General features: G+C 41.3%; 1 protein-coding gene across 2 annotated transcripts; it reads left to right on the forward strand.

Moving 5' to 3' along the window:
• Positions 1-5,766: 5,766 nt before the first annotated feature.
• tlx1 (T-cell leukemia homeobox 1) lies at positions 5,767-11,071 on the forward strand. 2 transcript variants are annotated; one of them, XM_022743907.1, is made up of 3 exons: positions 5,767-6,329; positions 7,679-7,916; positions 9,939-11,071. In XM_022743907.1, exons 1-3 carry the CDS (start codon positions 5,873-5,875, stop codon positions 10,147-10,149), a joined length of 906 nt encoding a protein of 301 aa, XP_022599628.1. In that variant the 5' UTR covers positions 5,767-5,872; the 3' UTR covers positions 10,150-11,071. The 2 variants fall into 2 exon arrangements, with proteins under 2 accessions (XP_022599628.1, XP_022599629.1); XM_022743908.1 differs by having other exon boundaries at positions 7,715-7,916.
• The last annotated feature ends 2,682 nt before the right edge of the window (positions 11,072-13,753 follow it).

The following is a 13,753-nucleotide window of genomic DNA, read 5'->3' on the forward strand; positions in this document are numbered from 1 at the left end:
ACATGCTGAGTTCAAGTTCTCATCCCAGCTCTCATGCAGTTGCAGCTATCCTAGCTAAGCTTCAAAAGTGTTTACCTGTTCTTACAATGGTCACACCTGTAATCACAGCTAATTTTAACATTTACATTTTCTAGAGAGAATTTAAAGCTGAACCAAAAAACTGGGGACAAGGTGACAACCAGGGCAAGGTGCTTGGCTATAGGCATGAGAAGGCCACCACATTGGGTGGGACTGTGACCTTCACCAGGGCGGGGACAAGGTGCAACGGGGCATGGTACAGTGGCTCTGAGAGCTCGAGGCACTGCACATAGACAAAACACAAGAAAATTCAGAAAATATCAAACAGGCACAGGTGACAACAGAGACGTTACCAGGGGGCATAAAAAAAGTGATGTACCTGCTAGAACGCACTTGTTGTTTAATGCTTTGTGAATTTCTAAGTTAAAAGCACTGACAAGTTCATCCCAGCAGGTTCATCACTTTTTCATGTCCCCTGGAAACACTTGTTACTTGCAGACGACAAGTGAGTATTTGCAGCATGTATTGTCAAATTGATTTCTGAAGTTGCATGTGTTTAAAGTTGCAGTGCGTTGAGCTCTCAGAGCTGCTGCGGCATGGCCTGTTGCTGCCAACACAGGGGGGGGGGGGGGGGGGGGGGGCGTGGCTGCCACAACCCGGTGGTCAGGTCTGCGCTGACGCCGTGTTGTTCTCACAGTTTGTGCACTAACTTCATTACTGAGATCTGCTCACAGCAGGTTGAAAGCAAATCTACAAACTGGCCTCTTTTTCAGTTACACGTGTTTATACTGTGCTGGACAGTAAACGTTGTTCATTACTACAGATCACTGCACGTAATCCATGATGGAAACAGCTCTCAGCGTGTACTACTCCACCAAGTTCCCCACAACCCCTCTGACCAGCGGTTAGAGAGAGCCCGTCTTGCATTGAGAGGGAAAGCTGAAGGAGCTGACGACAGAGAGATGGAGGTCAAGGGTCAAGGACTCAGCAGGTAGACCCCCTCCCCCAAACACACATCTCACTCCTTCAAGAAGGGAGAAAAAGACAAAGCAGGAGCCACAGGTTGAAACAGGGAGTCACAAAAATAGTTAGATGGCTCAGGAGACGTCAGTGTGTCCATACACACAGTTCAGCACATCCAAATATACATATCAGTATGTGTTTACTGCCAACTTATTATTGTGTGAACAGAGACTAATATTAGAGTAACATCAAAAACAGTGTCCATGGTTATTCATTTCAAAGATGGTAATGTCTGTTCATTGGTCTTTATACATGCACTGTTCACTACAGGTGCTGTGCTGATGGAGTGTTATCTGCCCACACAGACATTTTTGTTGTCTCTGTCTCCTCCGTCTCTATAAGCAGCTGGACATGGGGTCGAAATGGAGATTTTTGCTGTTCATGTGAAACAGTTGGAGCCTTGTATGAATTGAATGTTGATGTTGACATTTCTTGATGGTTCCATGCTCTCTACACTCTGCTTCAGGCCCACCAGGCTAAAACTGCAGCTCTGCAGTAAATCCATTAAGAGACTGTCTTTCCAAAACAACGACAGCAGGTTGAAGAGAGATTCATTTTGACACACAAGACTGTGGTCAAAGACATGACTGGTTATTACCATGGCCATGATCATTACTTAACCCTGGCTGAGTCTGACTCAGAGCAGTGACAGATCAGACAATGTGTCTATGAATCATTTTTGTAATTGATTGATTAGGAACAGTTTGGGAAGGCACTGATAAACGATCATATGATCAGACCAGGACACACACACGAGCAATTATGGAAGGTGCAGTTACAAAGGACTCATGTTATAATATGTTATGTTGGATGACGTGTTGTTCATGAAAGTTCTGATGATTTATTTTTTTAGTTTTTAAGTGTTGATCTTTAAGATAATTTTGCTGCTACTGAGAGAAGTTTCTAATATTTTGTCCATTTTAAATACATGAGTAAATATGGAAGAGGAATAGATACATGACAAAAATTTAATTGGAAAAAAAAAAAAGAATTCTGACTTAAATCTGAGAGAAAAAAAAATCAGAATTGAGTTTGAAGTCTGATTTATGAGGGGTTTTTAAAAAATCTGTGAAATAAATTACAATTATGAATTTAAAGTCAGAATTCCGCGATTAAAGTCAGATTTTTATTTACTTTAAAGAAATACATTTTTCACATGTAGCCCTATTCTGCTGTAAAGAAGGGCAGACATGCTGTAATATTAGATACACTTCATCACAACAAAGTTTAACAGCAGCACTAAACAGCCATCAGTGATCATAAAGGTGCAACAACTCTAACTGAACCTTCATGCAGAGGTTCTATTCCATCAGGCAGAGCCAGTCTGAGCTGAAGGTCAAACCAATAAAGCTATACACTTTAATGTGAAGCCATGAGAGTCAGCAACAAAGCCCACTGACCTGGAACTGCAGCCTGTGTCTTTTTGTGAATGTGGAGTAGTGAATTGTTTTGTGTGTGTTCTTTAGACATTTCCAATGTCTGTTTTTCTTTTTCTTTTTCTTTTTTTTTTTTTTTTGGAATTATCCTTTGAAATGTTGTTAACATTATGAAGATCCCGTTCCTGCCCCTAGAACATGAGCATGGGATCATCCTACAGTTTCCTGTGTGAAAGAGTTTCTTATGACTGACAGAAGAGTGAGCGGTGAGGTGTTCACTGCTCAAGAGGCCTGCGGCTCTGACAGAGACTCCGCTCCGGTCATTTTGTGGCTGCAGAGTTTAGGCTGACTTTCTGATGGACCGTGGCAGCTTCAGCCACCGGGATTTATTCGCCATGCGGAGCTTCTGCTGTTTAAATCAATACGCGTCTCCATTTAAAGCGAGGAGATAAGTTTGTTTTAATCCCATAAGGACACTGGAGCCGCTGAAATGAAAATGCTCGCTCGATAATTGAGTTTGAAAAGATGCCACAGCCAGTGTCACCGTCAGGCATATTAGGCCTCTGACCACCCCGCGTCTGAATAGACACATACACGGCTTCCTGTCTCAGAAACCCGACACTGGAACCATCTTCATGACAAATTAATTATCAGTTAATGATCGCTCAATTATTATGGTTATGTCATAATGTAGCCAATAGAATCAGCTCCAGATTAGATTACAATCCACCTTTAAAAACAATTAATTATAATAATAATTATTATTATTGTTATTAATTTACATGTTACCTTCATTTTGCCCTTTTTGGGAGAAAAACAAATAATTTATTTGCCATGTGATGATAATAAAACAGAAGACCTATAATGTGTTCCATAAGAAGCTGTTGTTGGTGAGTCACCTGGTGAACCTGTCTTTAACCACAGCTCAGTGTTCGCAGCCACATTTCTCCGCCATTGCATTTCATCTCAGTAATTTTTCGCCGCTCTTCCCGCTCCTTAATGCTCATTATTGGTCCACATTTAAACGAATAGGTGCAGCTCGGTGCGGATAGGCTGCTGTCTGCATTAAAATTTGATGTCGGGTCAATTGACCAATGGGAAGCGTTGAAAGCATATCAAATATTAATACTTTAATGCCCCGTGTTAAGTAATTACGTCCCAGTGGCTTTTAGAGGGAGAGAAAATCAATGAGCCACATGGTTGAATATTTCATTTAACTGTTATGCAGTCGGTGTGTTTGTGTGTTTGCAGCAGCGGCGGCAGATTAGCTTGTCGTTAATGGGAAAAACGCGCTGCACAAAAACGCAGCTCGTTATTTATGATCTACGATTAAACATAGTTGCATCCATTTGTTCCGCTGGCCTACAATAAATACCCCTCTCATTTAAATCCGCTGCACAGCCATTGATCATTTCCGGATTCATTAATATTTTTAATGAATGTTGCCTAAAGTCAAATAATGACTTATTACTTATTTGCATTATTAAAATGTCACTTAAACTCTGCGGCGGGTTTTCAGTCCTGCAGAAACACTGGCGAAATGTGCAGCTCTGCCCTGGTCTCACACAAACAAATGAAAACGCATCAGTGTTTTTGCAGCAGTGTCATCACTCTAAACATGAATTAATAATGACTCCAGCTCACAACAATATACGAGTAGCGCACATTAAACATCAGTCATTTTTTCACTGATTTATATCGGAACATTTCAAGCCATTAGGCCAATTTATTAGACTCCAAATTTCTGCAGCGCGGATGAACACAGACCAAGTTGCAGCCTAATAAATTATATTAATTATCCCCTTTGAGGTGTGTTGTGGTGGTTTCATTGAATTAATGCTGTTTATTTGCTTGAGCTGAATAATGTCAATAACGTTAGCAGCTTTACAGTGAGCTCAGTTCATGGACAGATGGCCCGTCCATAACTGCCTATTGGAACAGCATGCATGCAAATGCTGAGTTATTTTAACCAACCAACTGCTCCATGCTGCTGGGTTATAGGTTATAGGTTTGACCTATAAATATAGTGACCCAGCATGTTGCGTTGAAGATGCAGCCAGAAATCGTGGGCTGCATCATTCTTCGCAGTCGCTATTTTTATGCATTTTAGGCTACCAAAACACAATGAGAAACATTAAATTGAAATCAATTTTATACATTTTTGTACAACTTTAAACATTTCAAATGGCTAACATGATATGTTTTGGTTGTAGCAATAAAATAGTGGCTTGAACATTATGCGCTTGTTTCATCGTTTCATCATTTTATATGAATTTTAATTGAATTTTAACATTAACAGCAGAAGTTGACTGACATTAAATAGCCTAAAATTCAAATCCCAGTGACAGTGATAACCCAGAATTTCGGTTGTTTTTTTTCAACCCACTTTTTGGTAGCTTTAATTCATCCACATTGTCATTTTTGTCCATTTTTTTGGGTAACAGACTGGCTCGGTCTCTTTTTGACCCAGCACTGGGTTACCACAGTAACCTAAATTGGGTTACTTTTAGCCTTGCAGTTTATAGAGTGTGTAAATGTGGATTACATGTTAAAGAGATAATCTGCTAATTCTGGTTTTAATCTAGTCTGTTATATATGTCTAAACAATATGATCTAAGGTTTACAGCCTTAGTAGGTACAACAATAATAATTTATACATCACATACTCAATAGTAGGCTAAATGTTGGGAGACAAAAATAAAGACTTGATCGGGACATCCCACCCAAGCCCCCGGTCCTCTAATCCATACATGGTTAAAATGATTTATTGATATTTGATGGTAATAACGCTCATAGAAAGATCGTTGGAGAAAAACTTCGGTCGGTCATTTACATTGACACTTTTACATTGAAATTGTTTGTTGAAATTCATCGTGTCAGAAACCTTCAACAAAAAAAATGGAAAAAAATAACTTCAGAAATTGTCCTCCTATAATAACCCAGATATTCTGGACGGAGTAACGAGCTCTGATAGCAGAGAAACCATTGTCAACAGAGAACCGACCGACTGACCGAGGATCAGCGGAGACGCTTGTTGGAGGTGTTAAACTAAAGCTGAGCAATGGTTTGTGTGTGTGTGTGTGTGTGTGTGTGTGTGTCATTGATCTTGTCCACCTGTTAATCAGTGTTTTATGAAGTGCACCAGAGCTCGCGCAGCGAGTCTTTAGGCCTAAAATCGGGTCTTAGTCTCGCGCTGTCTATTTGGCACTTTGATTGATATCCTCCCATTGGGGGTGGGAGGACGAGGGGGGAGGATGGCCGGAGAAGCATTGAGTGGGCAGTGCAGTGGCGGGTTGGGGAGGGGGTGCAGTCCAGCCTTGCTCTTCTCTATGTGCACACACACCTCTGCGCCCACTAGATAACGACCGGAGCTCGCGCAGAAGAAGAGTCCAGGGAGCGGCGCGTGGAGCAGACAGTGTTCCTCGCGCCGGAGCCGGGGGGAGCTTGCGGAGGCCATGGACCACATCGGGATACTGGGGGCGCATTTGCAGCAGCACGCGCACGTGGAGCCCATCAGCTTCGGCATCGATCAGATCCTCAGTAACGTGGAGCAGAGCTGCATGCTGGGAGCGAGGATGCACGAGCCGGACTACGGACACCCAGCTTACAGCGGCGGCGCGAGCGGCTGCGGGAACGGCGGCGGCTTCGCGTGCGGTAACACCGGATATAGCGGCACCGGCAGCAGCTCGTGCGGGATGGCTTCCCTTGGCGGGGCTTATCACATGAACATGGGCGTGAATGTGAACGGAACTAGTGTGAACGCCGCCGGGGTCATCCGCGTCCCTGCACACCGGCCTCTGAACGGCGGGAACTCCTCCATGCCGCCGATGAGCGGGACCATGAACAACCTGACCGCGCTCACCTTCCCCTGGATGGAGAGCAACCGACGCTACACCAAAGACCGCTTCACAGGTAGGCTGTGTAAAATGAAAAAAAAAATCCTCCTATAAAACTATTTTTAAAAGGCCAAAATTTATTGTCTAGAAGAAAAAAAAAATACAATAGAGGCCTCAGCTTTTTGTCCTAAATCATTTCACTAGGTTCAAAGCAAAAACACACAGAGAATTTCACTTCACAATTAAATAAGTGATCAATAACTCATAAATGATGACGTCTAGGCTATTATTCAGTCCGTGATTATTAGGTCCCCGTGTAAAGATGCTTTCAGTCTGTCAACGTCTTTACAATTTCTCTTTTATGGCAGTTTTACTTCTTGATCTTTGCCTTTCACCCTCTCAAAATGTCTGTTTTGAAATGTTAACGTGAAAAAAAAGTTTATTGTAAGTTTTTGTGTCAACAGTTTTTTATTACAAAGAGAAAATGGCTAAATTTAAAATTTAGAAAGATATTGGAGACTGAAGCACATTATTGTTATTAGGGCCTATTATGATGATTATGATTATGATTAATATTATTATCATTGCTGTTATTCTGTAAATATTTTGTCTGACATTTTACAGTGTGGTGTTTATTTTGTGTGTCATAAAGAATGTGAGCTGTGTAACTGTAACTCTTCTTCTTCTGTTTCTTTAGCTGCTGCATTACATTCACCCTGAACCCCATTCAATTTAAACTTCAGCATATTTACAACTGAAGACTTGACTGACTTGTTTTGTCCCAACATTGTTGGCTGCAAAAATATTGTGATATATTATTTTATCAAAATTTCACTCAGGCAGGAAACAAGTTCTCCAACGGTGTTTGAATATGGATTCAACATATATACCCACAGGTTCTCCAAGGGTTCTTTGGTTATGGCATAAATACGAAAAGAAAGTATTTTAATATTTACATATTTACATGCATATATTAAACTTCAAAACAGATCAAGTTCTCCAAAAGTTCACCAAGGAGTCTATTGTTATGGCATAAAAATAAATAAATGGAAAACACACAAAGTTCTCCAAAGGTGTCATGGTGTAAAATTATTATAAATATTTAACAGTGTGGCTCTTGCATAAACTGTTGTTTAAAGGACAATAAGGGAATAGACATGTTGTTTATGTTGCAGCTCTGTTCATACTTACATTTTAAGATTAAATATGAACTGTGTCATTCTTTAAGAGCTGTATCTTGTATAATGTTCATGCTCTGCTGCTGCTGCTCCATCAGTGCTCTCTGCTTGTTTTCGGTCTATCTGCCCTGCACACCCTGCTTTAACCTGTCCTGTACTTCTCTGCCCTTTGACCTGTCCTATCCTATTCTGTCCTGTCCTGTCCTGTCCTGTCCTGTCCTATCCTGTCTTGTTCTGTCCTGTCCAGTGTCCCTCTCACCCCTCACTGTAACACGTCGTGTAGGTCATCCCTACCAGAACCGGACGCCTCCTAAGAAGAAGAAGCCTCGGACGTCCTTCACCCGCCTGCAGATCTGTGAGCTGGAGAAACGGTTCCACCGGCAGAAGTACCTGGCGTCAGCTGAGCGGGCAGCTCTGGCCAAAGCCCTGAAGATGACTGATGCTCAGGTCAAAACCTGGTTCCAAAACAGACGCACCAAATGGAGGTGAAACCATCCTTCATTTGACAAGACATTGTTTGTTTTCCTTGTTTCATCACTCACAGCAGATGGTGAGCTAAGAGTATTTTTGAAGCCTGAACAACTTTTTTTCATGGAGGCTGGAGGTCCTCTTGGTCCTAAGGGAGGTTAGAGGTCCTCCAGTGGATGTTAAAGGGTCAGGAGGTCCCATTAGACCAAACTTGAAAAACTGTTAAAGACTGTTTAAATTGACTGGTATTGCTAGGAGCCCAGTATGAAGGTTTTATACTTACTGTATAAGTAATGGCGTTTTTATCATTAGCTTCCCTCCCACCACAGTAGCCATCTTCTTATGTAGTCTTATCTGCAGTTCAATACACTTTCACAATAAATCATAATAAAAGATAAGCAATAAGCACTCAGTGTCCAGGTTATTAGGTCAAACTAATGCAGTCTAATACAACAGTCCAGCAGTACTCAGTACTAATGTTCAGCTGTGCTCAATCTGCAGGCTGGAGTTCATGGTGCTGTGCATTATACAGAGAAGTGTTTCTGTTGTTTAGCAGGGATATTAATGGGTTGGACAAAATAATAGAAACACCATGAAAGGAGGATTTACTGCAGGACTGTTGTATTGAAGTGCATCAGTCTGAGCCTGGTGCACTGAAGAAAACTGAGTATGTAAAAAAGCCAAAACTCTTAAAATGCAATCTGTGTGAATGGGTCTTGATATAAAGAGACTCTGCTCCTTTAAATTTAACCAGGTTATTGTACATCTTTAAAAATTTCACAGTAAAAAAGCTTCAAATAGGAAGAACCTCCACGATTCCGTGAGAAAAGAAAGAAAATAAACATCATCGTTGTTTAAAAAAAGAAAAAGAAGATATATTCTTATTTGTTTGCTTAACACTATTATTTTTCTGGCAAATCATTTATTAAAAAGTCACGGTGAAAGAAATGTTAAAATAGACGACGATTAAAAGAAAGAACCCCAGCATTTTATTTAAAGAAGTGGACGTATAGACCTATGTGGGTGTGTTATACAAATAGGCCCATATTTAAAATGATCAGTGATAATTCTTAGCACCTTCCATAAATAAAACATCAAGTTTTGATGTAAATCACAGTAGGCCAGCAGCCCTAAAGAAAACATTTGCATTGATAAAAAGCACTAAACATATCGCGTCATCATCTTTATTTTGTTGAGATTCTTCGTTGTTTCAGAGTTATTTATAAACTAGAAGAGCGCAGACCTCCGCCCCGGCCAATGTCAAATTCACTGTATGAATAGTATTTTTGTCTGGTCCATGCCGCATCTCTACAGCAAGGTCGGTGTGTAATCCTGCTGACAGACAGACAGACAGACACGGGTGAAAACATCTCCTCCTCCTCGGTAATAAAAGGCAATGAAAACAAAATGTGGACATAAACAAATCAAGGCAAAAACACCGGGCAGTAAATAAGAATCCTTCGGACCGTGAAAAAGGATTTTAGGCCTAAATGAATATTATTTAGTCTATTTCTATGTTATGCAGAAATAATAATTGTTAATGTGACAGTAAAGAAAGGCAGAAAATGCTTTTAACAATGAAAGAAATCTTTGAAAAATAAAATGAAAATGAATGAAATGATATCTACTTACTGGACTGTGTACCTAAAGCTAATCCTAAAGCTGCTTGTTTTATTATGCTATTGCTGTTTTTATATAAGGCTACCAATTTTATTTTTCAGTGACAATAATAAAGCTTTCGATTTTGTAATAAATTATAGGCTAGATGGCTGGATTAAAAAGTGACGAACGCACAAATTGAGGCAAGATGAGGACACATCTATATATAGAGAGAGAGGTTATATATATAACCTGTTGGTGTCTATATAGACTATACGGTAAATTCTGCGTGCAACATAAAGCTCTGGTTATAATCTTCTGAGTGATTTGTTTTTATATAGCTTAAGTAATTTATAATGACTCCGTTTGATGAAGCTGTAGACACCGTGGTCTGTTTGCTGCATGTGTGAGTCCGCGGTGTTTCCTTGTCGCTGTTGCAGGCGGCAGACGGCGGAGGAGCGGGAGGCGGAGCGGCAGCAGGCCAATCGGATCCTCATGCAGCTGCAGCAGGAGGCCTTCCAGAAGACCATCAACCAGCCGGTGACCCCGGACCCGCTGTGCCTGCAGAACAGCTCTCTGTTCGCCCTGCAGAACCTGCAGCCCTGGACCGAGAACACCGCCAAGATCAGCAGCGTGTCGGCCTGCGAGTAGAGCCAACACACGGCCTGCAGCTGGTACCTGCGCCGGTACCGAGCGACTGCTGGAGGGCAGAGACAGCGGCGGCGGCGGCAGCCCGCTGCGGGGCACCGTGCAGAGGTGGCCCCCGGTGCAGGACACGGTTTGATAGATGCTGGTTATCAGGTCACCTCCCTGCTCTTATTATCACCCACTCTCTGTCAGACACACTCTGCTGCAGCTAACAGCTAACATGCTTCTCATGGGCTCACTCAGCACTACCCCATCTAACGAGGGTGTCCACAGTCTGATGTGGACCCTGCAGAGCCCTGGACTGAAACCTTGCTTCAGCCCTGCACAGAGCGGCCTGCTGGACTGATACTCTGGGATGAACAGTGCTCCTCAAAGGACCAGGACTGAGTTGTTGTATTATAGTTTCCCTATAAGAGACTTGATGTTTCATAAACAGCATATTTTCATATTTGATGTCTGCATCAGTGTCTGTATTTATCTGCCATGTTAATGGACCTTTAACTGCAAAATTACAGCACTTGTCTTAGCACCTTTGTACGAATTTGAACATATTATCCACCACATGAGAATGAAGAGGACATCTGTGTGTTTGACCATTTTATAATTTAGGCATAAAGCCTCTGATCAGAGGAGAATTTAATGGCACTTTGCAGCTACATTTAACTTTTGACCACAGCTTAGCACATTTCACATTTCCTCATCTCTTATTTTTGTACCAATGTCTTACAAACTGAATCTCTCTCCTCTCTCTCTCTCTCTCTCTCTCTCTCTGCTGAATGTGAGGCTGAGATCAAACAAACTGACCAACCACAAACAGAGACCAGTCATCAGTCCACAGGGCTTTTATTATCTTATCTGACCTTTGTGTGTGTGTGTGTGTGTGTGTGTGTGTGTCTGTGTGTGTGTGTGTGTGTGTCTGTGTGTGTGTGTGTGTGTGTCTGTGTGTGTGTGTGTGTGTGTCTGTGTGTGTGTGTGTGTGTGTCTGTGTGTGTGTGTGTGTGTGTGTACGCGTGTGTGCGTGTGCATCATGCTAGAGTGCACATGCTAAGTAAATGAGTATAGAAACATAACATCTGTTTCTACCTGTACTGATGACAATAATATATTCTGAATTAATGTGTCTTTCTGCAGAGTTGATAATAAGTAAATGAAAATGTCTTTAGTATGCAGCTGTAACAATTAGTCGATTAATTGAATAGGAAAGTTTATAAGCAAATATTTTGATAAGTGCTTCATCAGTTTTGTCATTTGTAAACAAAAATGTCAAATATTTGCAGCTTCCAGCTTCTCAAGTTTGAGAATTTGATGCTTTTCTTTGTCATATGTCACATATCACATATATTCAGGGTGTGTACTGTTTGTCAGACAAAACAAAACATTTGAACACGTCACCTTGGACATGTAACAGGTTTTTTTTTCAGTATTTATTGCCATTTTATGAACAAAATGATTTATTGCATAACTGAAAATCAGTTGGCTGATTCATGGATAATGAAAATCCTTACTTTCAGCCCTTATTTACTGTATCTTCTCAATTTTGCAGCCAAATTCAATTTTCATTTGTCTCAGTGGAAACACATTTGTAACTCGTGTTCATTTTCATGCAACTATATATTTTGTCACTTAAAGTAAAACAGTAGAATCAGTCCATTGCTTCTTGTTCCCATCACAATTATTTTTTTCTCTGATGCTGTGCAGTCGTGGATCTTCATCAACCACACACCTGGTTAGAAACATTCTACACATCAAAAAATAATGACAATAAGCAACATGTGTCTATAACGTAACTATAGATTAATATTCAACCACAGGTGAAAGTAAACCAGTATGACAGTTGTTTTTCTTCCACATCCAGCAGTTACAGAGGTGCAGCACCATCAGTGTGGAGTTGATGAATCTCCGTCCAGTGTCCCCTCTCTTCTAGCTCCGTGTTTGGTCTCCACCAGCTCCTCTTTAGCTGCCGAATGCTCCAGTATGTTCACCAGCTGTTCTCTGACTGTCTGTCTGCTGCAGGTAGTGGACAGGGACAGTTATGAAAACAGCTGCTGCTGCTGCTGCAGCTGAAAATGGCGAGAGAGAGCGGTGAAGGCGAACCAGAGCAGTAAAGTCGTGTCTGGATAAACAATGAGCTGGAACTCACTATGAAGCTCCATAAAGCAGAGGAGAGCTGCAGATTCAGCTGATAATTCCCGTTAGGTTCATCACTATTGGAGACTCCTCTCACATTCTTATTAGATAAAACTGTGATCAGACGGGATCAGTACTGATTCCAGCTGCTTTAGCCTGATCCTGAGAGTTTTGTTTTTTTGTTTTTTCACTATTTTTATTCTTTGAGCTTTTTTTGGGAACACTCAGAAAATGTTCCTAAATGAAATAGTGATCAGCACATGGACCTAATAGTTTTAATGGAGGCACAGCAGCTAGTTTTTCATGGTTAAAACTACAAAGTAAATGTGATAAACATAAAAAAAAGGAACTAAATCACAGTCATCAAAAGTCACAAAAATAAATGAAACACAAATTGAATCAATTAATTTAACAAAGGAAAAACAAGACAATACATGAAATAAAATAGTAGTGAGATAAAATAGACAATGAATTATAAGAAGAGATCTTTTGGGGATAATGTGTCAAAAGTAAAGATGGAGAAATCCACCAACATGTTATTTACGCCTCCCACTGTTTGGCCTTTTGCGTGGGTGTAGAAAGGTGGTGTCATGAGGGGCTGAACATGATGCTGGATGTTTGGGCTCGTTTGTACAAAATGCTTTTAACGTTTAATCATGGACGCACATTTTTGTTTCAACTGATCATCACGTTTATCAGCTCTCACAGTATATTCCCAGATATGGGTCAAGGCTACATGAAGAGATTTTGTAAATCAAGATATGAGTTTTGAATGTATTTTTGCATTTTTTTATCCAAGAATTTTTGGGTGTGTATTGGAGTTGGCAGTGCATGCTGAGCCAACTGTTTGGCAGTGTGTGTGTGTGTGTGTGTGCGTGTGCGTGTGCGTGTGCGTGCGTGTGTGTGTGTGTGTGTGTGTGTGTGCGTGCGTGTGTGTGTGTGTGTGTGTGTGTGTGCGTGCGTGTGTGTGTGTGTGTGTGTGTGTGTGCGTGCGTGTGTGTGTGTGTGTGTGTGTGTGTGCGTGCGTGTGTGTGTGTGTGTGTGTGTGTGTGCGTGCGTGTGTGTGTGTGTGTGTGTGTGTGTGCGTGTATGTGTGTCTGTGTGTGTGATGTGATATTCTCCAGGACTGCTTTCTAAAAGCTTGAAGAGGAATGTAAAGGAGAATTTCATCATCCACTCAGAAATATCAGCACTGAGCCGCTGGAGCTGAGCTGCAATGAAACCTCCTGGAATTCCTCCCACACACACACACACACACACACACACACACACACACACACACCATTTTACCCTGGGGAGGAAGCATGGTCACTGGAGCTGATAAAGGTAAAGCAAGTTGAGAAACACACTCACCAGCACAGAGTTTTTCTCTTCTTCTTAGTATTTCAATCAGACCAGTGAACCATAAAAACTGTCCTCTGTCCATATACTTTTGTCTACATTTTCTTGATCTTTTCTTGGCACTTTCAGTTCAATAAAG

This window comes from Seriola dumerili, unplaced genomic scaffold (assembly GCF_002260705.1).
Source record: "Seriola dumerili isolate Sdu_G_001 unplaced genomic scaffold, Sdu_1.0 BDQW01000073.1, whole genome shotgun sequence".
In the NCBI taxonomy this organism is placed as follows: domain Eukaryota; kingdom Metazoa; phylum Chordata; class Actinopteri; order Carangiformes; family Carangidae; genus Seriola; species Seriola dumerili.